The following is a 26,390-nucleotide window of genomic DNA, read 5'->3' on the forward strand; positions in this document are numbered from 1 at the left end:
AACTGAACTGGTGCTATAGTAATTATTAGACAGTGACAACCAAAAAAGAGCCAGTAGTGAGAAATCATAAAAATAACGGGCTATGTAAACATGTGCCAACAAGCACTCTTTTATACTTTAATATTGAATGTTGTCATTTTTGAAAACAACCCATATGTCCAGTTTTTCCTGAAGGGAAATACCCAAGAAACATAACAGATGACTGATATTGTCATATGTAGCCTAGTATTGCCATCTGTCCCATAATGGTGACAGGGATTCTAAAGAAACCTGTGTTTCTGGAGATCTATTCAGGCCAAGATGAGACCTAAAAACAAAAACTTCTGCGGAACTATAAATCCCAACTAGTCAGAAAGCCCGATTCAATTGAATTCAAATATTAGTATTTTAGCAAATCAGTCCCAATCACATTTTTTCAGTTCAAGAGGTGTCTATGGCCTCCAAAACAGGCTTGGCAGACATTTTAAACTAATGCCAACTTTATATATGAATTGAATAAAATGTATTTGTCGTGTATCATGTATCAGACATGATAGGTCCTTAAAATTATTGAATTATAAAAGAATTTAATCATAAATTATTTCCTAACTATACGTTATCTTTTAAGCCTAAGATTCTGCATATACTACGATGTCTTGAGTCTCTTCGTTTTCTGCCCTTACCTCTTTTGCTTTTTGATTTGTGTCTGTGTGCTTGTGAAGATATTTTGGGTTAGAAATCAGTCATTGTTCTGAGAAGTATCTGGAGGAATGGGGCCCCACTATGCAGTTGTGTAAAGGGGTAAACCTTAACAGCATCAGGGGAGGAGTCAAGATGGCGGAGGAGTAGGACGGGGAGAACACTTTCTCCCCCGCAAATTCATCAAAAGAGCATTTAAATGTCGAGTAAATTCCACAAAACAACTTATGAATGCCGGCAGAGGACATCAAGCACCCAGAAAAGCAACCCAACTCTTCGAAAGGAGGTAGGAAAAAATATTAAAGACAAAAAAAGAGACAAAAGAGGGAGGGACGGAGCTCCGTCCCGGGAAGGGAATCTTAAAAAGAGAGAAGTTTCCAAACACCAGGAAACCTTCTCACTGCCGAATCTGTGCCGAGCTTTGGAAGCACAGAGGGCAACATAACAGGGAGAAAAAATAAATAAACAATTAAAACTCGCAGATTGAGAGCCCTACGGCAACTCCCCCAGCGGAGAAGCAGCGCAGACGCCTGCATCCGCCATTAGCAAGTGGGGGCTGGGCAGGGAGGCGCAGCGCGGGCTGCATCGCTGAGAGTAAGAATCTGGCCTGAATACCCTGAGTGCTATCTGAGCGAAATAATTTGGGCTAGCAAACCAGACTGTGGGATATCTACCACGCGAAAAGCCAGCCCTAACCTAAGACCGCCAGGCCTGCGCACGGAACAAAGGACTGAACAGAGATAGCCGGCTGCAGACCTTCCCCCTCCGGTGACAGGCAGCCAGAGCTGGAAGGGGGCAATCGCAGCCCCAGAGAGACATTATCTATAAAACTGTAAGCAGGTTCTTTGCTAACTAAAACTTCTTGGGGGTCGGGACGGTCAACATCTGCCTGAGAAGGTGCGCCGGTTTTACACCCAGATAACCGAGTGGCGGGGAGGCGATAAGTCGCAGCATTGGCGCTCGCCAAACACCTCATCACCTGAGCTGCTCGGACCTGGGAAGAGCACAAAACGCAGGCCCAACTGAGTCTGCGCCTCTGAGGACTACCCGAGTGCCTGAACCTGAGCGGCTTGGACCTGGGAGGTGCATGCAACCCAGGGCCAGCCTCGGATTGTTCCCGGCGGAACAACCTAGAGCCCGAGCAGTGTGGGCAGGGTGGCTACACACGCCGTGAGCAGGGGCAGACCCAGGGTGGCTGAGGCACTGCGAGCCCACGCCAGTGTTATTTGTTTGCAGCATTCCTCCCTCCCTCCCCTCAGCGCGACTGAACAAGTAAGCCTAAAAAAAAAAAAAAAAAGTGTCCTCCACCGTCCCCTGTGTGTCAGGGCGGAAACCAGATACTGAAGAGACTAGCAAACAGAAGAAGATATAACAGAGGGAAACGCCTTGGAAGCTACAGGCAATAGACCAAAACCCTGTGGTTACTCACCACACAAGGGCCAATAAGTTCCAGGGCAAGACATACCAAGCAAATTCTCCAGCAACAAAGGAACACAGCCCTGAGCTTCAAGATAGAGGCTGCCCAAAGTCACCCCAAAACTATAGACATCTCATAACTCATTACTGGACATTTCATTGCACTCCAGAGAGAAGAAATACAGCTCCACCCACCAGAACACCGACACAAGCTTCCCTAACCAGGAAACCTTGACAAGCCACCTGTACAAACCCACACACAGCGAGGAAACGCCACAATAAAGAGAACTCCACAAACTGCCAGAATACAGAAAGGACACCCCAAACTCAGCAATTTAAACAAGATGAAGAGACAGAGGAATACTCAGCAGATAAAGGAACAGGATAAATGCCCACCAAACCAAACCAAAGAGGAAGAGATAGGGAATCTACCTGATAAAGAATTCCGAATAATGATAGTGAAATTGATCCAAAATCTTGAAACTAAAATGGAATCACAGATAAATAGCCTGGAGACAAGGATTGAGAAGATGCAAGAAAGGTTTAACAAGGACCTAGAAGAAATAAAAAAGAGTCAATATATAATGAATAATGCAATAAATGAAATTAAAAACACTCTGGAGGCAACAAATAGTAGAATAACAGAGGCAGAAGATAGGATTAGTGAATTAGAAGATAGAATGGTAGAAATAAGTGAATCAGAGAGGATAAAAGAAGAACAAATTAAAAGAAATGAGGACAATCTCAGAGACCTCCAGGACAATATTAAACACTACAACATTCGAATCATAGGGGTTCCAGAAGAAGAAGACAAAAGAAAGACCATGAGAAAATACTTGAGGAGATAATAGTTGAAAACTTCCTAAAATGGGGAAGGAAATAATCACCCAAGTCCAAGAAACCCAGAGAGTCCCAAACAGGATAAACCCAAGGAGAAACACCCCAAGACACATATTAATCAAATTAACAAAGATCAAACACAAAGAACAAATATTAAAAGCAGCAAGGGAAAAACAACAAATAACACACAAGGGAATTCCCATAAGGATAACAGCTGATCTTTCAATAGAAACTCTTCAAGCCAGGAGGGAATGGCAAGACATACTTAAAATGATGAAAGAAAATAACCTACAGCCCAGATTATTGTACCCAGCAAAGATCTCATTCAAGTATGAAGGAGAAATCAAAAGCTTTTCAGACAAGCAAAAGCTGAGAGAATTCTGCACCACCAAACCAGCTCTCCAACAAATACTAATGGATATTCTCTAGATAGGAAACACAAAAACAGTGTATAAACTCGAACCCAAAACAATAAAGTAAATGGCAATGGGATCATACTTATCAGTAATTACCTTAAACGTAAATGGGTTGAATGCCCCAACCAAAAGACAAAGACTGGCTGAATGGATACAAAAACAAGACCCCTACATATGTTGTCTACAAGAGACACACCTCAAAACAGGGGACACATACAGACTGAAAGTGAAAGGCTGGAAAAAGATTTTCCATGCAAATAGGGACCAAAAGAAAGCAGGAGTAGCAATACTCATATCAGGTAAAATAGACTTTAAAACAAAGGCTGTGAAAAGAGACAAAGAAGGCCACTACATAATGATCAAAGGATCAATCCAAGAAGATATAACAATTATAAATATATATGCACCCAACACGGGAGCACCACAGTACGTAAGACAAATGCTAACAAGTATGAAAGGAGAAATTAACAATAACACAATAATAGTGGGAGACTTTAATATCCCACTTACACCTATGGATAGATCAACTAAACAGAAAATTAACAAGGAAACACAAACTTTAAACGATACAATAGACCAGTTAGACCTAATTGATGTCTATAGGACATTTCATCCCAAAACAATGAATTTCACCTTTTTCTCAAGCGCACATGGAATCTTCTCCAGGATAGATCACATCCTGAGCCATAAAGCTAGCCTTGGTAAATTCAAAAAAATAGAAATCATCCCAAGCATTTTTTCTGACCACAATGCAGTAAGATTAGATCTCAATTACAGGAGAAAAACTATTAAAAATTCCAACATATGGAGGCTGAACAACACGCTGCTAAATAACCAACAAATCACAGAAGAAATCAAAAAAGAAATCAAAATTTGCATAGAAACGAATGAAAATGAAAACACAACAATCCAAAACCTGTGGGACACGGTAAAAGCTGTCCTAAGGGGAAAGTTCATAGCAATACAGGCACACCTCAAGAAACAAGAAAAAAGTCAAATAAATAACCTAACTCTACACCTAAAGCAACTAGAAAAGGAAGAAATGAAGAACCCCAGGGTTAGTAGAAGGAAAGAAATCTTAAAAATTAGAGCAGAAATAAATGCAAAAGAAACAAAAGAGACCATAGCAAAAATCAACAAAACCAAAAGCTGGTTCTTTGAAAGGATAAATAAAATTGACAAACCATTAGCCAGACTCATCAAGAAACAAAGGGAGAAAAATCAAATCAACAAAATTAGAAACGAAAATGGAGAGATCACAACAGACAACACAGAAATACAAAGGATCATAAGAGACTACTATCAACAATTATATGCCAATAAAATGGGCAACGTGGAAGAAATGGACAAATTCTTAGAAAAGTACAACTTTCCAAAACTTGACCAGGAAGAAATAGAAAATCTTAACAGACCCATCACAAGCATGGAAATTGAAACTGTAATCAAAAATCTTCCAGCAAACAAAAGCCCCGGTCCAGACGGCTTCACAGATGAATTCTACCAAAAATTTAGAGAAGAGCTGACACCTATCCTGCTCAAACTCTTCCAAAAAATTGCAGAGGAAGGTAAACTTCCAAACTCATTCTATGAGGCCACCATCACCCTAATACCAAAACCTGACAAAGATGCCACAAAAAAAAGAAAACTACAGGCCAATATCACTGATGAACATAGATGCAAAAATCCTTAACAAAATTCTAGCAATCAGAATCCAACAACACATTAAAAAGATCATACACTATGACCAAGTGGGCTTTATCCCAGGGATGCAAGGATTCTTCAATATCCGCAAATCAATCAATGTAATACACCACATTAACAAATTGAAAAATAAAAACCATATGATTATCTCAATAGATGCAGAGAAAGCCTTTGACAAAATTCAGCATCCATTTATGATAAAAACTCTCCAGAAAGCAGGAATAGAAGGAACATACCTCAACATAATAAAAGCTATATATGACAAACCCACAGCAAACATTATCCTCAATGGTGAAAAATTGAAAGCATTTCCTCTAAAGTCAGGAACAAGACAAGGGTGCCCACTTTCACCATTACTATTCGACATAGTTTTGGAAGTTTTGGCCACAGCAATCAGAGCAGAAAAAGAAATAAAAGGAATCCAAACTGGAAAAGAAGAAGAGTAAAACTCTCACTATTTGCAGATGACATGATCCTCTACATAGAAAACCCTAAAGAGTCCACCAGAAAATTACTAGAAATAATCAATGACTATAGTAAAGTTGCAGGATATAAAATCAACACACAGAAATCCCTTGCATTCCTATACACTAATAATGAGAAAACAGAGAGAGAAATTAAGGAAACAATTCCATTCACCATTGCAACGGAAAGAATAAAATACTTAGGAATATATCTACCTAAAGAAACTAAAGACCTATATATAGAAAACTATAAAACACTGGTGAAAGAAATCAAAGAGGACACTAATAGATGGAGAAATATACCATGTTCATGGATTGGAAGAATCAATATAGTGAAAATGAGTATACTACCCAAAGCAATTTATAGATTCAACGCAATCCCTATCAAGCTACCAACAGTATTCTTCACAGAGCTAGAACAAATAATTTCACAATTTGTATGGAAAAACAAAAAACCTCGAATAGCCAAAGCGATCTTGAGAAAGAAGAATGGAACTGGAGGAATCAACCTACCTGACTTCAGGCTCTACTACAAAGCCACAGTTATCAAGACAGTATGGTACTGGCACAAAGACAGAAATATAGATCAATGGAATAAAATAGAAAGCCCAGAGATAAATCCACACACATATGGACACCTTATCTTTGACAAAGGAGGCAAGAATATACAATGGATTAAAGACAATCTCTTTAACAAGTGGTGCTGGGAAAACTGGTCAACCACTTGTAAATGAATGAAACTAGACCACTTTCTAACACCATACACAAAAATAAACTCAAAATGGATTAAAGACCTAAACGTAAGACCAGAAACTATAAAACTCCTAGAGGAGAACATAGGCAAAACACTCTCTGACATACATCACAGCAGGATCCTCTATGACCCACCTCCCAGAATATTGGAAATAAAAGCAAGAATAAACAAATGGGACCTAATTAACCTTAAAAGCTTCTGCACATCAAAGGAAACTATTAGCAAGGTGAAAAGACAGCCTTCAGAATGGGAGAAAATAATAGCAAATGAAGCAACTGACAAACAACTAATCTCAAAAATATACAAGCAACTCCTACAGCTCAACTCCAGAAAAATAAACGACCCAATCAAAAAATGGGCCAAAGAACTAAATAGACATCTCTCCAAAGAAGACATACAGATGGCTAACAAACACATGAAAAGATGCTCAACATCACTCATTATCAGAGAAATGCAAATCAAAACCACTATGAGGTACCATTTCACGCCAGTCAGAATGGCTGCGATCCAAAAGTCTACAAATAATAAATGCTGGAGAGGGTGTGGAGAAAAGGGAACCCTCTTACACTGTTGGCGGGAATGCAAACTAGTACAGCCACTATGGAGAACAGTGTGGAGATTCCTTAAAAAACTGGACATAGAACTGCCTATGATCCAGCAATCCCACTGCTGGGCATACACACTGAGGAAACCAGAAGAGAAAGAGACACGTGTACCCCAATGTTCATCGCAGCACTGTTTATAATAGCCAGGACATGGAAGCAACCTAGATGTCCATCAGCAGATGAATGGATAAGAAAGCTGTGGTACATATACACAATGGAGTATTACTCAGCCATTAAAAAGAATACATTTGAATCAGTTCTAATGAGGTGGATGAAACTGGAGCCTATTATACAGAGTGAAGTAAGCCAGAAGGAAAAACAGAAATACAGTATACTAACGCATATATATGGAATTTAGGAAGATGGTAACAATAACCCGGTGTACAAGACAGCAAAAGAGACACTGATGTATAGAACAGTCTTGTGGACTCTGTGGGAGAGGGAGAGGGTGGGAAGATTTGGGAGAATGACATTGAAACATGTAAAATATCATGTAAGAAACGAGTTGCCAGTCCAGGTTCGATACACAATACTGGATGCTTGGGACTAGCACACTGGGATGACCCAGAGGGATGGTATGGGGAGGGAGGAGGGAGGAGGGTTCAGGATGGGGAACACATGTATACCTGTGGCGGATTCATTTTGATATTTGGCAAAACTAATACAATTATGTAAAGTTTAAAAATAAAATAAAATTTAAAAAAAAGGGGTAAACCTTAACAGCATCAGATGCCCGACCTTTCGTTTTTTTCCCTCTACTCCCAACTCCATTCCTGATGATCCCTCAGGATCTCCACAACTTCTGCCAATTGAGAGCAGACTTTCATTCCTAAGACTGAGTTTGAGTTGAATGACACCATGAATATCTCTTCTCAGATTTCCTTAAATTTAATAAATTTCTCTTCTGCTTGTGGAATATCAGCAGTTACAGGTGGGAGTATCATTTGAGGGTAGGGATTCCTCCCGTTGTCTCTGACTTTCTATCACACAGTTATCATAATGCAATGTTAAGTGGATCTGCAAAACCCTTTACCACTCTCCACTAATATGTATCTGTTTAAACAAAGAAATGGAAAGGATGGATCAATTATTAGGATTATTAGCCATAGGGATAGACAGAGCAACACAGAAGGAAATTTCTACTTGCCGCTCTATACATTTTTAAAAATACTGTAATTATAAAACAATTTTATCTTTCTTTGTGGGAGAGATGGGAGGTTGGATTTACAAACTGAAAAAAAAATCTATAAAATAAAGATAGGGTTTTTAACCATAAAACCTTGTATACATAGTGCTTTCAGTGATATATATATATTCATAAGAGTTTATATGAAAATTTTAGCTTCCAAGCTGAATGGTGTTCCAGTCACCTCTGAAGATTTAGAAACATCTTTTTGCAACATGACAAATCCCTCTATAAAATGAATTGTTGTTTAGTCACAACCTACAATGATTGTATTAAGTTGTGTATAACTCTATGTGACCCCATGGTCTGTAGCCCGCTAGGTTCTTCTAACCATGGGATTTTCCAGGCAAGAATACTGGAGTTGGTTGCCATTTCCTTCTCTAGGGGATCTTCCCAATCCAAGGATTGAACCCGTGTCTTCTGCATTGGGAGGCAAATTCTTTACCACTGATCCACCAGGGAAGCCCAACCTCCCATCTCTCCTACAAAGAAAGATAAAATGAATAATTTCCTTCTAATTCACTTGAATTTAATTTGGATTTTATCAGTCTAGCTTATTTGAGGCAGGATGTATCTATAAAGTGCAAAGGGTATGTATTCCATTGCTAAGCCTGTACTAACAGACAGTTTCTATCATGTGTCATGAACATTCAGTGAAATAACAAACTGCTGATGGCAGAGTGTAAAATGGTTGTTTGTGAGTAGGTACTCTCTGTGTCCTCTGAGGCTTTAGATGGAAGATGTGCAGGTCCAGGACCTTTAAACAGCAGCCAGAGCTGTAGGCAGAGGGCCCTCATATGTGGAGTGTATGCTTCTCAAACATCAGTCTTTACCTGCCTTAGCTCATGGTTATAAGTACAGTCAGCAATACAAGTTCTAAATAATGTGAGAATAAATTTGTATTCCTCTGTGTTTCTCTCTAGTTATACTGGTAGCAGAAATCTTGACGGTTACTTGCAATATATTTTTACAGTAAGATTTTTAAGAATTCTTGTACATTGTCCTAAAGATATAAAACTGCATATCATGCCTAGTGATTTATATTTGTGATTATATACTTCCCTAGAATAAAGTTTGAAAACTCTCCATTAATACAGCAACAGTGCTATATCCTAAATCAAAAGCCAACAAACTGAAGAAGCTATTTGCAACAAACTGGACAAGGGAGAATATATCTTTACTGTATTAAAAGTCATAGCAATAAGAAATTTTTTTTTAAAAACTGTTAAAAATGAGCAAAGATTGAAACAGGCATTTCTCAGGAAAAAACTATGACATAACCATATAAATTGTCACACTTATTTATGATTAAAGAAGTATCCATTAAAACAATAAAAGTACTTTTTAAAAACTTACCAAGGTGTTCTTTCATTCACTCAACATATGTTTAAATGTATACTATGTCTAGGAGCTGAATTAAAAATGTTGATAATACACAGTGTAGGTGAGGCTGTAGGGGATCAGTTTTAATATGTCTGTTGGAGGGAAAGTAATCCGATATAGAATTTTTAGAGAGAAAATTTTCAAGTTAATTAAAATTAAAATTCTAGCCCCTGACTAGAAATTGTACTTGCAGGAATTTAATCTGTAGATGTACTCGATTTCTCTGTAGGACGTCTTATAAGCCTTGTCCTTAGTTGTTTAGTCACTAAGTGGAGTCCGACTCTTTTGTGACCTGCTACTGATGTTTATGGGCTTTCCAGGTGACACTAGTGGTAAAGAATCCATCTGCCAATGAAGGGGACATTAAGAGACCCAGGTTCACTCTTTGGGTTGGGAAGATCCCCTGGAGGAGGACATGGCCACCCACTCCAGTATTCTTGCCTGAAGAATCCCATGGACAGAGGAGACTGGCGGGCTATGGTCCATGGGGTCACAAAGAGTTGGACATGAATGAAAAGAGGATACCCAAATCCAAGACTGGCACAAAATAGCATAATCTCATCACTGAACAAAGCTCTCCTCTTGTCCTGATTGCTGCTGCTGCTGCTGCTGCTAAGTCGCTTCAGTCGTGTCCGACTCTGTGCGACCCCATAGACGGCAGCCCAACAGGCTGCCCCGTCCCTGGGATTCTCCAGGCAAGAACACTGGAGTGGGTTGCCATTGCCTTCTCCAATGCATGAAAGTGAAAAGTGAAAGTGAAGTTGCTCAGTCCTGTCCGACTCTCAGCGACCCCATGGACTGCAGCCTACCAGGCTCCTCCGCCCGTGGGATTCTCCAAGCAAGAGTACTGGAGTGGGTTGCCATTGCCTTCTCTGATTACTTTGCACTAATTGCACATCTTTTCTCTCTTATTAGATAACTTGAAGGGATTGTGATAGAGATTAACCCTAAGACTCTGGAGCCTAACTTCAGAGTCTGGCTTACAATTCTGATCTCGTGACTTTTTACAAGTTATGGTTTAGTTGGTAAGTCGTGTCCGACTCTTGCGACCCTGTGGACTGTAGCCTGCCAGGCCTCTCTGTCCATTGGATTTTCCAGGCAAGAATACTGGAGAGGGTTGCTGTTTCCTTCTACAGGGGATTTGCCTGACATAGGGATTGAACCCAGGTCTCCTGCATTGCAGGTAGATTCTTTACTGACTGTACTATATCTAAGCCTGCTTTACAAGTTATAGGTGGTTTTTTTCCCCTAAATGCAGACAACAGAGCTGCAGTGCTACACAATCTTCAGTTGGTCGAACTGGGGGATGAGAAACCAAGGACGGGAAGGGCTGACTGCAAAGTTATGCTCCAGTTTTAAATTGTGCAAAGGGTTGACACCCTTAATCCCTGTGATATTCAAAGATCAAATGTATATACACTAAACATCCTTCTTCCCCCATAGGATCTAATTCAGAGATTCACATACAGTAATTATTCATCACAGATTACGCAAATGTTATTCATACTTCAATAATAATCTGTTGTAATAGGAAGCTATAGGTTGAATTATATGAAATACCAGTTTTGTAAGATAAAAATCAGTCAAATATTGGCAATTTCATACTATTCAGTTTAATTTATATGTTTTAAGTTCCATTAATATATATTTGTTAATTTATCTAATAGATTCATGTACTTTCTAGGCATATTGGCTTTGTATGTATATACATATAATGTAATATAATTTACCATATGGTATAGAAATCTCTTATGTAACAAAAATTATTTTTATATATATCTGAAAGTTTATGAATTTATTTTTCCCTAATGCAGCCTGCAATTGTCATGGGAAAGCTGAAGAATGCTATTATGATGAAAATGTTGCCAGAAGAAATAGGAGTTTAAATATACATGGAAAGTACATTGGAGGGGGTGTGTGTATTAACTGTACTCGAAACACTGCTGGTATAAACTGTGAGACATGCGTTGATGGTTTCTTCAGACCCAAAGGGGTAAAGTATGCTTTTTCTTTCATGAAGTATTATTTTGGATTTTTCAGACTGAGATGTATTACAGGGAAAAATAATTGTGATTGCTTCTTTAAATGGTTGGACTTCAAATCTCAAAGGTGACTAGAAATATTTCATAATAGAAGCTGATATAAATCATTGAGGATGTGATATAAAATATTTCCATCTCTCCAGAAAGTCCCATGGTGACTCATTCCAGTCAATCCTTACCCCCTAGGCAAACTTTGTTCTGATTTTTAGAGCATAAATTAGTTTTGCCTCTTAGTGAATTTTCTAAAAATGAAATCGTAAGTTCACAAAATTTTTGGTCTTTATTTCACTCAATGTAACAGGTTTAAATTTACCCATGTCGTACACACCAATTGTATTTCTTTTTTAAAAAATGCTAAGGAGTAGCCCTCTGCATGAATGTATCTTAATTTTAAATCCATTCTCCTATATATTTGGGTCATTTCCAGTTTTTGGTTAGTTCCTGCAAATCAATTTTATAAGAGTCTTTTTGTGGTCATGTGTTATTAACCTTGCATAAATGTCTAGGAGTATAATAGTTGTTTCATAGAATAGATGTATGTTTGACTTTATAAGATACTGCCAATGTTTCATCAAGTTAATGATACTATTTTACATGTTCACCAGAAATATGTGTGAGTTCTACTTCTTCCATCTCTAACATTTGGTCTGGACTATCTTTTTGAAGTAGTCCTCCTAGTGGATGTGGGTATAGTGGGTCTGGCAAGTCAGTACTAGGCAGCCACTAAGTCAGTCCTGTCAATGCTGAGTGCTACAGCACATCTTTTATGAATTTACAGCAGTTTTTTTTTTTGGACTAAATTTCTAAGTGCCTGCTGGCTATTCTGTATCCTCTCTTGTGAAGTGTTTCTTCAAAATTTTTCTTTTTAATTCTAGAAAAGTCATAATTTTGTTTTAGGGCTGTAGCCCATCTCAAGTAAATCTTTGTGTGAAGTAATGATTGAGATCTACATGCTTCACCTGTTGTTCCAGCACCATTTTTTGAAAAACACTTTTTTTCTCTTTCAAATTGTTTTGAGCCATTTTTTGAAAATAAGTCGATCATTTGGGTTAACATCTGGAGCCCCAGTTCTGTTCCATGGGTTTGTTTTTCCATATTGTGCTAACAGCACACTGTCTACATGACTAGCTGGTTCCCATGACTTCAGAAATACTTTATGCACATCATTATAATTTATTTAAAATAATTTTTTATTCACATTGTGATTTGTTGTCTGTTGTTTAGTTTCTAAGTATTTGGGCTTTATTAAGTAATCCAGTGGTTAGTGTTAGTCACTCAGTTGTGTCCAACTCTTTGCGAGCCCATGGACTATATCCCTCCAGGCTCCTCTGTCCATGGAGTTATCCAGGCAAGCATACTGGAGTAGGTTGCCATTCCTTTCTCCAGGGGATCTTCCTGACACAGGGATCAAAGCCAGGTCTCCCACATTGCAGGCAGATTCTTTACCATCTGAGCAACCAGGAAAGTCCCATGTATGAATATTACTTATTATTAAAATGGAAACTTTATATTTTGTTTTCATTTTTATAGATGTAATCACTAAGAAACACAGTGCAGCTAAATAAGTAGACAGAACTGGGAGGGAACTTGTTATAGCCCTGTACTCAATGTATTATGGTCTTTTTTGGATTTCATTTATTCTTATGAGAAGGCAGCCATCATTTGTATTTTTGTTCTTCTGTATGTAAGATGTCTATCTTCTCTAACTGATTTCAAGATATACTCTTTATATTTATCTTTTAGCAAACTAACCATGTATTGGTAAATTATGGCCCCTAGATAAAATTTGACCCATGGCCTATATTTGTATGGCCTGCAAAAAACAAAAATTTTTTTCTTTATATTTGTAAAAACTTATTTTAAAAAGAGAGGGAGGAGGAGGAGGGGAGGAGGAAATGAAGGGAAAGGGAAAGGAGATGGAGCGAGAAGAAAAAGAAAACCCCAATTAAGAAGAAGAGCAAGAATAAGATGGATCAAAAGCTAGGAGGAAGAGGAGGAGGTGAGGAAGGGGAGTGAAAGAAGAAACAGACCTTAGGTGACTTACAAAACCTACAATGTTTCTCTCTAATTTTACAGAAAAAGTTTTCCAATCTTGGTTAGACCATGTTTGTCTAAATGTGGCTTTCTTTGTGCTTATATTCTTGGTTACTAAACTTCTTGTAGTTATAAATTGAGATTGCTGCATTTTGGACATTTTAGGCCATTATCTCCTTACATATTTTTTTTTGAACTGTGCTCTCATCCTTTTGTGACTCCAGCTACATACAGTCTAGGTTGCTGGACTGTGCGTATAGGTTACTGAGGCTGTAATAATTTTTTTTTCTTTCTTTGTGCTTCAGATTGGATAATTTCTATTTATCTGTAATTAGCTATACTACTTTTCTGCATGCCATCAGTTATCTGTTGCTAAGCATATCCAGTTAATTTTTCAGCTTTATAGACTACTTATGTTTTTTTTATAGTTTCCTCCACTCTGCTGAAAAAAATTCATGTATTCATTCATTATAAACCTTTATGCTCTTCAGCATATCTAGAGACCTATACAAGTCTTTGTCTATTAATACTTGGGGCACCTCACTGTTTTTGTTGACCTATTTTTTTTTCTTGAATAAGGACCATGCCTTAGTTTTTCTCCTCATGTCTAGTAATTCATGATTAACACAGGAAATTTTGGTTGATACATTGTAGTGACAAACGATTCTGTTATCTTCTTCTGAAGATTTTTGGATTTTGTTTCAGTTTGTAGTCCGCTTACTGACTAATCACTATGAAACTGGAGGCTTGCTTTTATACTTCTCTAGAGCAGATTAATAGAAAACTAAAGGTATGTATCTAACCTTTCTTGGTTGATAAACTAATTTCTATTTAGATTATATCCTGTAGACTAGAAAGTCTATTCAGGTCATTCGGCTTTCCTGCTGTTGCTTCCGGTGGACCCCTTGGAGTCCCCAGAATTAATGTGCAATTAAGGAATCAGTTAAGAATGGAGGGGTATTGATATGTAGATTTTGTTGTTACCCTTATAAGAACATGAATCTTATCTAGTGTGTTTTTTCTTTCAAATCTCAAATCCTTCTAATTTATGCATGCTTTTGATTATTCTTCCAAGCCCTCAAATATTTGATTTTTTATATTTGTCCAGAATTCATCATTGTCATTTTAGGATGTGTTGGACCTATTAAAGACACTCTGCCATTATTAAAACTGGAAGCTTGATCAAGTTTTTAATACAACTTATTAAGTGAATCTGAATCTAGAATTTTATACTTTAGCACATAAAAATATGTATGCTATATTTTGTGCTAAAAATTCATCTATTTCAAGTGTTTAGTATTTGGGTGAAAATTCCTTATGTTTTTATGAAGATATAGAAATAAAATTTTTGTACACTGTAAATTTTATATCTTAAAAACATATATCTGCATTATTAAAAATTATTGCCCTAAAATCTAATTTTAGGTATATCTACTAAGTACATATATTTAACAATTAAAACATATATGTATATATATATGCTTATGGCCATGTTTACTTTGAGAATTAGTAATCTTATTATTTTAGTAAAATTAAAAATAAAGCATAAAATAGATATATTTATAGAATATCTTATGTTAGAAGGTTTCCTTTGTATCATTTCTTTTTAGATTCCACATATAAGGGATGTCATACAACGTTTCTTATTCTTCTGTCAGACTTACTTCATTCAGTATGACATTCTCTAGGTCCATGTTGCTGCAAATGGCATTATTTCAATCTTTTTAATAATTGAGTAATATTCCATTGTATATATGTACCAGATTTTCTTTATCCATTCCTCTGTTGATGGAAATTTAGGTTGCTTCCATGTCTTGGCTCTTGTTAGCGATCCTGCAATAAGGGGTGCATGTATCCTTTCGGATCATGTTTTTCTCTGGATGTATGCCCAGGAGTGGGATTTCAGGGTCATCTGGTAGCTCTAATTTTAGTTTTTTAAGGAACCTCCATACTGTTCTCCATAGTGGCTGTACCAGTTTACATTCCCACCAACAGTGTAGGAGGGTTCGCTGGAAGTTCTCCTGATCAGCAATCTGATTCAAGCAGATTTTCCCAATTACTGTAAGGAAGGATAATAAATTAAGAGGTTTTGGTTTACTCAAGCTCATCATTGGAATCATAAATCATATTCATAAAAGCTAAGAATTTATCCTAAAGAAATTTATTGCTATATATCCCCAAAGAGGTGTTTTGTTGTTTTTGTTTTGTTTTTTTTTTTTTGGTGTTGCGGTTTTCTCTTGGTTAGAAAGTCCTTCTCCCAGTTCTGCCCTCAAATTGCTACTCACCTCAAGCTCTAGTCTAAAAGTTACTTTTTCTGTGAAACGTTGCTTGTCTTCATTATGTTCTTACTACTTCCTCTTTTGCTCCAGAACTCTCTTCTCTGTGTCTATTTTATCACTCGGCACGTTCTATTTAATCAATATCTTTCAAGTCTGCTTTTCCAGTAAGCTTCTTTAACTCAGAAAGCAGGCCTTACCTATCTGGGCTTTGCATGATCCTTTCTTCACAATAGAAAGTAAATGAATGAGTGTTAAATAATGATTTTGAAACAGATCTATGGACTTAGAAGATTAAATTCTATCAGACATGTAAATATTTTTCTGCTTATGATACTTTGACTTATTAACAATCAAGTTTTCATTATAAATTAAATCTAGACATATATATATATATATATATGTAAACTATATTTGGGGACTTCCTGGTGGTTCAGTGGTTAAGACTTTGCCGCCTGGCCCTGCAGGGGTTGCAAGTTCAATCCCTGATCAGGGAACTAGGATTCCACATGGCTTCTGGCCAAAAAACCAAAACATGAAACAGAAGTAATACTATAACAAATTTTAAAAAGACTTTAAAGATGGTCCACATCAAAAAAAAAAAAGCAATATTTTATAGGAAATAGCTTATATACATAATTATATGTATATTCAGCAGTATTTTAGTATTTCCTAGGCAAACAAATTTAGTTGCTTTTTTATTCTTATCCTATTACATCTAGAAAATAAATGTTTTATGTATGGTACATTGGCACAGTCTAGGTTTATTTAATTAAAATATTCTAATGTTAAAAGCTACTTGTATTATTTTATATATGTGAGAAATCTTATGAGATAGTTTCTGTTATTCCTCTTAATTTTAATTTAATAACATCACTATGATTGCTATTATTAATCTCATATTACCAGAAAGTAAGGTGCAGAAGACTGCATAGCCAGTAAGTGTCCACAATGGAATGTGAGCTCAAGGCTTCCTAATTATAGAATCTACATTCCTCACCCCAGATTATGCTCACTCCTGAGAAAATCAAAATTTTAACATCGATATTTAAGATTACCTTTTCTCAAGCACCAAATTTAATTAGTTATATTGTGATCAATGTGAAAAAGGTTTTGAACATTAAAAATTTGGGGGAAAATTACCAAATTTGAACTACATTGTAATAAAACAAAAAAGTAAGGAAGATTTTATCATGGAATGTGTATTTCTCTTACATTTTCTATATAAGCAAACATTGATATTTTGTTTCTATGATGATAATTGTGATTATAAAAGAAAGAGGTACAATCTAAAATATGTAGAGATTAAAAAACTATTTGGGATTTTCTTTAAAATTTTAGCAAAGAATAAAGCATGATGAAGGTTATGTGGTAAAATCCTGGTAATCATTGAATCTAGGTAACAGTTACATAGGAGTTTATTATATTATTCTCTTTACTTCTGTATGTCCACTTAGAAGAAATGGATTCTAGCAATTTTGAAAATATAGTAAAGACATTTTCTTATGTTATTATTTTCTCAATATAGTTTCTTATTGCATATCATTAAATTGGGAAAATAAAGAATTTTCTTATATTATCATTTTATCAATATAATGTTTTACTATATATCATTAAAATGACCTCTAAGGCTTACTGGATCAAAAAGTATTAGTGTTTTTACTACAGTTGACTTAAAGCAATTTAATATTTTTGTTAGGTATCTCCAAATTATCCAAGACCATGCCAGCCATGCCATTGTGATCCAGTTGGTTCCTTAAATGAAGTCTGTGTCAAGGATGAAAAACATGCTCGACGAGGTGAGAATTTGGTGGAGGGCCATTGTTCTGATTGAAAGTGAAAAAATGTTAGTTGCTCAGTCATATCCAACTCTTACATCTCAATAATTATGTTTATGTTTAATTATACCTTAAAAGCAAAAAGAGTTGAATTGTTTTACATTAGTTATACATGTATATGCATATATTTACATACCTCCGTATATATATATATATATATATATATATATATATATATATACACATAAACCTTCTAGTCAATTATAGATCTGTGGTGTATGAACCTTTTGATGTTTTGTTATTTATTAGATTACTTTGTAGCTGGTATGGTTTCTGGGGTGAAATGACAGTGATCCTTGAGGGATGTGTGTGCTACAAAGGAAGAGCGAATAGATGAGATCACAGACTGAGATGTAGTTAATAATATAGAAAACAAGAAGTGTGCATAAAGCACTATAAAAGGCAGTAGGAATGAGTTCATGAAGGAAAAGAGGCCGACATTAATTTAAGCTAATACCTGCTTTGACGATTGAAATTCATGGTGAACTCCAAACATTAAGGAATCAAATGCCAAAATAACTCCTGGATGTAAAAATGTTTACAAGCTACTTCCAGGAAAGTTGCTTGCCAAGGTTAAGTAGAAAATTCATAGAATATATCTGGAACTGTTTCTTTATATTTAGAAGACTGGGTTCTTCTGTCCTGTGCGAAGACTAAAATAAATCATGGCTATTGTATAGGCTTTTCCCCCAAAGACTTTTGAGTTAAAAGGCTGGCAACATTTCTCTGACAGTTTAACTTACCTGCTTTCTTTACAAAGCTATATGATTATGTATTTAGGCCTTAGAGTCTTAAATCTTAAAAGATTAAAAAATGATTATTTAAAAACTCTACTGGTGAATTATTGGTATCATTTTTTATTTTATGGTTCCTTATCTCTTTATGATAATAACTAAATCACATTATTTTTAAGATAATTTAATTTTATTCCCTGAGTTTAAACAGTAAGTATTCTGCTGTTGAAAAAGTGATTTAAAAAATGTAGAAAAGTAGAAAAATGGGCATTCAGTGCAGTGGTAACTCAAATACTATTATTAACATTTGTGTGTTAACTTTAGATGGTGACTTTTTCCCCATATCTGTTCATATTTCTCTGAAATTTGGTTTTAGCTCCTAAATAACAGTCCTCAACTCTGAAAGATATTAAGATTGTTTCCAAATTTTGTATATTTTAACGAATATATGATGAGATCTTTGTATATAAAATATTTTTCATTTATTTTTCCCTCTGAGATCTAAATTCTTTTTTTTCAAATTGACGTATAGTTGATGTACAATATTATATATGTTACAGTTGTACAATACAGTGATTTTTCAGTTACTAGGAAAACAACACATGGTCAACTAAAATTTTAACAGTACAAACGGAATAAAGTAGATAGCAAATACTGTCCTCTTTAACCTATTCAACCCTAGTCTCATTTCCAAATGTAATCACAATGTAAAATTTTTTATAGAGTAATGTACCAAAATTGGAGAAGGCAATGGCACCCCACTCCAGTACTCTTGCCTGAAAAATCCCACGGATGGAGGAGCCTGGTAGGCTGCAGTCTATGGGGTTGCTGAGGGTCGGACATGACTGAGTGACTTGACTTTCCCTTTTCACTTTCATGCATTGGAGAAGGAAACGGCAACCCACTCCAGTGTTCTTGCCTGGAGAATCCCAGGGACGGGGGAGCCTGGTGGGCTGCCGTCTATGGGGTCACACAGAGTCGGACACGACTGAAGTGACTTAGCAGCAGCAGTACCAAAATTCAGAAAACTCACTTTAGCTATAATAATGACATTATGTTAAAATCACAATACATATTAATTTTTTATTGAATTTCTTATGTGCCTTTATAATCTTCCCTGGAGAAGTAAATGGCAATCCACTCCAGTACTCTTGCCTGGAAAATCCCATGGACAGAGAAGCCTGGTATACTACAGTCCATGGGGTCACAAAGAGTCAGACACAACTGAGCGAATTCACTTCACTTTATAATCTTCAAATTCTTATCTACTCCAAAATAAGAAAATTATTTATTTCTTTAGCTCTTATTTCTTTCAATTCTTCCAGTTTTATTGCAATATAATTGACATACAGCACTGTGTAAGCTTGGGCTTCCCTTGCGGCTCAGTTGGTAAAGAATCCACCTGCAACGGGAGACCTGGGTTTGATCCCTGGGTTGGGAAGTTCCCCTGGAGAAGGGAAAGACTACCCACTCCAGTATTCTGGTCTGAAGAATTCCATGGACTGTATAGTCCATGGGGTCGCAAAGAATTGGACACAACTGAGCGACTTTCACTTTCGCTGTGTAAGTTTAAAATATTCAACATGATGATTTGACTTTCATGCTTACCACAATAAGTTTAGTGAACATCCATCATCTCAAGGATTACTTGAACACAAGCACGGCAATACCTTGACAGCCAATCTGAGAAACAAGATGGCTTTCTAAGTGATCAGTGGGATGGGATCTACTGGAAAAAGCGATGGCTCATGTCCTGGGCAGGACAGAGTGGGATGATGCAACATTTCATCACTTACTCAGAATGCAAAAGTAATGAATTGTTTATTTCTGGAATTTTCCATTTGATATGTTTCAACTGGGGTTGATCACAGGTTAACTGAAACCATGAAAAGTGAAACTACAGATAAGAGAGGAAATATGTATGTTTATTTTACAATTTGTATATGTTAGTAGTACTCTCTGCTATCTATTTGATTCTGCAGTTTGATTTTTTGGTAAGTGTCTATCTGGGCCTTGTTTTCTGTGTTTTTCCTAACTGTGTGTGTGTGTGTGTATGTGTGAGTGTGTGTGTGTGTGTATGCACACATGTGTATTTCCTAGTTTACCCTTTCAGGAGTCTTGAGTTTATATGTAAAGTTCTCTGATATGTCATCCTACCTTGAGTAGTATCTAGAATTTGTCTTTTGTTCAATAAAACCATGCTCCACACTCTAGACTACTTAATCAGAATTAATCAACTTGAGGAAAGACACTCGGAAAAGGCAATGGCAACCCAACCAGTACTCTTGCCTGGAAAATCCCAAGGGCAGAGGAGCCTGGTAGGCTGCAGTCCATGGGGTCTCGAAGAGTCGGACACGACTGAGCGACTTCACTTTCACTTTTCACTTTGATGCACTGGAGAAGGAAATGGCAAGCCACTCCAGTGTTCTTGCCTGCAGAATCCCAGGGACGGCGGAGCCTGGTGGGCTGCTGTCTATGGGGTCACACAGAGTCGGACACGACTGAAGCGACTTAGCAGCAGCAGCAGCAGGAAAGGCACTGGTTTAAGAAATGGCTTACTACTCTAGAAAATAATTATAGTTTCTTCTTCCAAGGGATTTCTCTGCTTCATAACAGCACAATCATTATATATATATATCTGTCTGCCAATTTCAACCTGCACAGTCAAGTGTTCTGAACAAGACACTTAGTTTGTAGTAGTACTTTCAGAAACAAACATTGAAATAGACATTTTTTATCACAAAGTTATTTCTCTGTTTAGTCTTGAGGTCTGGAGATTTTAATATCAGAAATAAATATTAATTGAGGGGAGTGTTTCTGTGGCCTTTATTGAAGTGAACAGATGTCTTTTTCATTTGACTTCTATGTCTGATTAAGAAAATAAATTTATTGATGTTCAACAATGCAGACATAACTCAGAGATATTACAAGTTCAGTTCCAGACCACTGTAATAAAGCAAGTTCCAGTAATTTTTGGTTATCCAGTGCATATTAAAGTTATGTTTACATTATATGGTAATCTATTAAGTGTGTAATAGCATTATGTCTAAAAATACAATACCTTAATTCAAAAAGACTTTCTTGCTAAAAAATGCTAACCATTATCTGATCCTGTAGTGAGCTGCAATTTTTTGCTGATGGAGGATCTTGCCTTTAGGTCAATGGCTACAGGGTGGTGGTTGCTGAAAGTTGGGATGGCTGTGGCAATTTCTTACTATAACTAAATAATGATGTTTGCTACATTGACTGACATCCTTTCAAAAACAATTTCTCTGTAGCATGTAATGCTGTTTGATAGCATTTTATCCACAATAAGACATCTTTCAAAATTGGAGTCAGTCTTCTCAAACCCTGTGGCTGCTTTATCAGATCAATTCAGTCAGTTCAGTCGCTCAGTCATGTCCAGCTCTTCGTGACTCCATGGACTGCAGTATGCAAGGCCTCCCTGTCCATCACCAGCTCCTGGAGTTTACCCAAACTCATGTCCACTGAGTCAGTGATGCCATCCAACCATATCATCCTCTGTCATCCCCTTCTCCTCCTGCCCTCAATCTTTCCCAGCATCAGGGTCTTTTCAAATGAGTCAGTTCTTCACATCAGATCAGATCAGTCGCTCAGTCGTGTCCGACTCTTTGTGACCCCGTGAATAGCAGCATGCCAGGCCTCCCTGTCCATCACCAACTCCCAAAGTTGACTCAGACTCACGTCCATCGAGTCAGTGATGCCATCCAGCCATCTCATCCTCTGTCGTCCCCTTCTCCTCCTGCCCCCAACCCCTCCCAGCATCAGAGTCTTTTCCAATGAGTCAACTCTTCGCATCAGGTGGCCAAAGTACTGGAGTTTCAGCTTTAGCATCATTCCTTCCAAAGAAATCCCAGGGCTGATCTCCTTCAGAATGGACTGGTTGGATCTCCTTGCAGTGCAAGGGACTCTCAAGAGTCTTCTCCAGCACCACAGTTCAAAAGCATCAATTCTTTGGTGCTCAGCCTTCTTCCCAGTCCAACTCTCACATCCATACATGACCACTGGAAAAACCATAGCCTTGACTAGACGAACCTTTGTTGGCAAAGTAATGTCTCTGCTTTTGAATCTTCATATCAGGTAGCCAAAATATTGGAGTTTCAGCTTTAGCATCAGTCCTTCCAATAAACATTCAGGACTGATTTCCTTTAGGATGGACTGGTTGGATCTCCTTTCAGTCTAAGGGACTCTCAAGAGTCTTATCCAATACCACAGTTCAGAAGCATCAATTCTTCAGTGCTCAGCTTTCTTTATAGTCCAACTCTCACATCCATACATGACTACTGGAAAAACCATAGCCTTGGCTACATGGATCTTTGTTGGCAAAGTAATGTCTCTGCTTTTTAATATGCTGTCTAGGTTGGTCATAAATTTTCTTTCAAGGAGTAAGCATCTTTTTATTTCATGGCTGTAATCAGCATCTGCAGTGATTTTGGAGCCCAAAAAAATAAAGTCTGGCACTGTTTCCACTGTTTCCCCATCTATTTGCCATGAAGTGATGGGACTGGATGCCATGATCTTTGTTTTCTTAATGTTGAGCTTTAAGCCAACATTTTCACTCTCCTTTTTCACTTTCATTAAGAGGGTCTTTAGTTCTTCTTTGCTTTCTGCCATAAGGGTGGTGTCATCTGCATATCTGAGGTTATTGATATTTCTCCTGGCAATCTTGATTCCAGCTTGTGCTTCTTCCAGCCCAGCGTTTCTCATAATGTGCTCTGCATAGAAGTTAAATAAGCAGGGTGACAATATACAGCCTCGGTGTACTCCTTTTCCTATTTGTTGTTCCATGTCCAGTTCTGTTACTTCCTGACTACATACAGATTTCTCAAGAGGCAAGTCAGGTGGTCTCTTTCAGAATTTTCCACAGTTTATTGTGATCCATACAGTCAAAGGTTTTGGCATAGTCAATAAAGCAGGAATAGATGTTTTTCTGGAACTCTCTTGCTTTTTCCATGATCCAGCAGATGTTGGCAATTTGATCTCTGGTTCCTCTGCCTTTTCTAAAACCAGCTTGAACATCTGGAAGTTCACGGTTCACGTATTACTGAAGCCTGTCTTGGAGAATTTTGAGCATTAATTTGCTAGTGTGTGAGATGAGTGCAATTGTGCAGTAGTTTGAGCATTCCCGAAGAAAGGCATTGCCTTTCTTTGGGATTGGAATGAAAATTGACCTTTTCCAGTCCTGTGGCCACTGCTGAGTTTTCCAAATTTGCTGGCATATTGAGTGCAGCACTTTCACAGCATCATCTTTCAGGATTTGAAATAGCTCAACTGGAAGTCCATCACCTCCACTAGCTTTGTTCATAGTGATGCTTCGTAAGGCCCACTTGACTTCACATTCCAGGATGTCTGGCTCTAGGTGAGTGGTCACATCTTTGTGGTTATCTTGGTCATGAAGATCTTTTTTGTACAGTTCTTCTGTGCATTCTTGCCACCTTTTCTTAATATCAACTAAGTTTATCAACTAAGTTTACATAATATTTGTTGTCAGTTCAATAGTCTTCACTGCATATTCACCAGGAGTAGAATCTATCCCAAGGAATCACTTTCTTTCCTTATCCAGGAGAGGCAACTTTGCATTTGTTAAAATTTATCATCATATTGTGGCAATTAAGTCCTGTTTTCAGGCTCTACTTCTTTTGCTGTTTCCACCACATCTGCAGTGACTTTCTGCAACAGAAGTTGAATCCTCCGTAGTTATCCATAAAGGCTGGAATAAATTTCTTCTCAACTTCTGTTAATGTTGATACTTTGACCTCTTCCCGTTGTTGGGGGAGTTTGTAGTTTCCTCAGTTCTGTCTCGTTGCAATAAAAATTTGATGGACAGACCAGCATTACAGCTCTCAGATGGATCAGTGTACAGCTCTTGAATGGAGCACTGTTATAGCTCCAAGTTATAGCTCAGTTTTATTTAGAAAGTAAAGGAAAATACATCCTTGAGGCGTGAGGGCATGCTGACCCAAAAAATACGAAGAGAAGATAGGCCCCCCAGCCCAATTTTGGCTCCTCTTTTTATGTTTTTTCTCCTCCCCCTGGGCTTGCCGTATGTAAATTGGGCTAGCCAGGAGTGCTGTTTATTTTACCAGGGTTCCTCACTCTGGTGCTTGGACCCTCCTTTGTGCTAATTTTTTGGGCTTCTTCCTTAGTTGTCTTTTAGCCACTGCCACTCTGGACTCCATTTTCCTATTCTAACTACCTAGCATTACCTGCTCAAGAGATGGGAGGCCTAATTCTTTGGGAATAGAGGCATCGAGGTCTCTCTGGCTACTTCCTGATGAACTGGGATGGCAAGGGGCATTGGGCCTCACCCTCTTGCGAGTCTCAAGTCTCAGAGTCTCAGAGTGGTGTCCATTTAAGGGTGAGTGATGTTTTCCATGGTCAGCTATTGTTTTATAATCCTTGTTGAACCGGCACTGCATGTTGTAGCTTGTTGACCTGGGCAGAGACAAAATGGGTTAGACAATTGATAATACATGGGGCAATCATAAGCCGCATCAATATGGTGATAACAAGGTAGGGGCAGTAGCCAACTCCAAATCCCCCCTCACCAGGAGAATCCCCCAAAGAAAGATTGTAGCCACCCCAAGAACTCTCCAGTTCATTCTTTGAGATCCTGTAGGGTCTGAATGTTTCTCTTGAGGACTGTGAGACTTTCTTTAACTTAGCTGGATGTATTTACCCAGAATCAAACATCTCATTCAAGATGGCTCAAGTCCCTCCTTGTTCAGGGATCAGGAGATCTATCTCCTGTCTGTTTTGCAGTACAACCCCTGCAAAGCTGTGTTGGCTCTTTAGAGCTTCCCTGAGAAATCTTAACCCCAGAAACTTAATTTTGGGAGTGTTCATTAGAATGGCACTCATTTGTAGTTCTGAATAGGTACCTGAGATCTCCCAGGGGCTCACAGGTGTATTGAGTGTCCTCTTCCATTTTCTTCCATGGCTTGACTCATGAATAGTCAACCCAGTTATGTCCTAGTACCTTAACTGCTATTGGGGTAGAAAATATTACAGGGTAGGGGCCCTTCCATGTAGCCTGGGGTTAAGCCTTTGGGGACCCATCTTTCCAGACTTTAATTAGGTCTTGAGTCCCTGGAGCATATAATGGTGACTCTATTGAATCTTTGGGGTTCTGGTTGACACCGCATAAGTGTATATCCTGTTGGAATTGCCCAATGGCCATGGTATAAGACTGGAGGATCTGAGCCTCTGGATCTAGGAGGAGGTCATTGACATAAACAAAAGGTCTCCCATATAGCATCTCATAAAGACTAAGACCAACCTGTTCCTTAGGGGCAATACAGGTGCAGAGGAGAGCTATTGGGAAAGCCTCCTTCCATCCCAGGGGGGTCTCCTGGTTTATCTTTTTTATTTCTGATTTTAAGAATTGGTTGGCTCCTTCTACTTTTTCTGAAGACTGAGGCCTCCAGGCACAATGGAGGTAATGAGTAATGCCCAATGCTTTAGAGACCCCTTGGGTGACCTTAGAAGTAAATGATGTCCCATTGTCATTTTGTAATGACCTGGACAGACCAAATCTCAGAATGAATTCATGGAGCAGTTTGTTGTTGTTGTTGTTGTTGTTGTTGTTGTTTTTACCACCCCCTCAGCCATCTCAGTCCAGGTGGGAAAGCTTTCACTCCATCCTGTGAATGTATCTATCATGACTAAGAGGTATTTATACCCTTGAGAAACTGGAATCTGGGTGAAGTCCATCTGCCAGTTCTCTCCTGGGTTGTTGGACAGGCTGGGCCAGCTAGGGTCTTTGAGCTCCTTGGGCATTAATTGGCAAGTAGTACAAGAGGAAACCACTTACCTTATAGTCGTTTGGAGGCCTGTTCCTTTGAAGGACTTTTCTAGTAATCTTTGGAGGGCCTTTTCCCCTAAATGAGTGGTGGCATGTAAGGAGTTAACCAACTTCCATTGGAAGTTTCCAGGCAGAAAAAGGAGTCCCTCCTTTTGGAACCACCCCATGCGATCTTCTTGAAAGTCCTCACTCTTAGCT

At 37.9% G+C, this 26,390-nt stretch overlaps 1 protein-coding gene across 1 annotated transcript in view; it reads left to right on the plus strand.

Annotated features, from left to right (window-relative positions):
* Positions 1-26,390, plus strand: part of LAMA2 (laminin subunit alpha 2) — a 707,066-nt gene that overhangs the window by 265,618 nt on the left and 415,058 nt on the right. The window contains exons 8-9 of the mRNA XM_070376649.1: positions 11,258-11,436; positions 17,495-17,594. Of these exons, the coding sequence (XP_070232750.1) occupies positions 11,258-11,436; positions 17,495-17,594 (279 nt within the window). The remainder of the gene's footprint in view (positions 1-11,257; positions 11,437-17,494; positions 17,595-26,390) is intronic.

The sequence above is a fragment of the Bos mutus genome, chromosome 9 (assembly GCF_027580195.1).
Source record: "Bos mutus isolate GX-2022 chromosome 9, NWIPB_WYAK_1.1, whole genome shotgun sequence".
Classification (NCBI taxonomy): Eukaryota; Metazoa; Chordata; class Mammalia; order Artiodactyla; family Bovidae; genus Bos; species Bos mutus.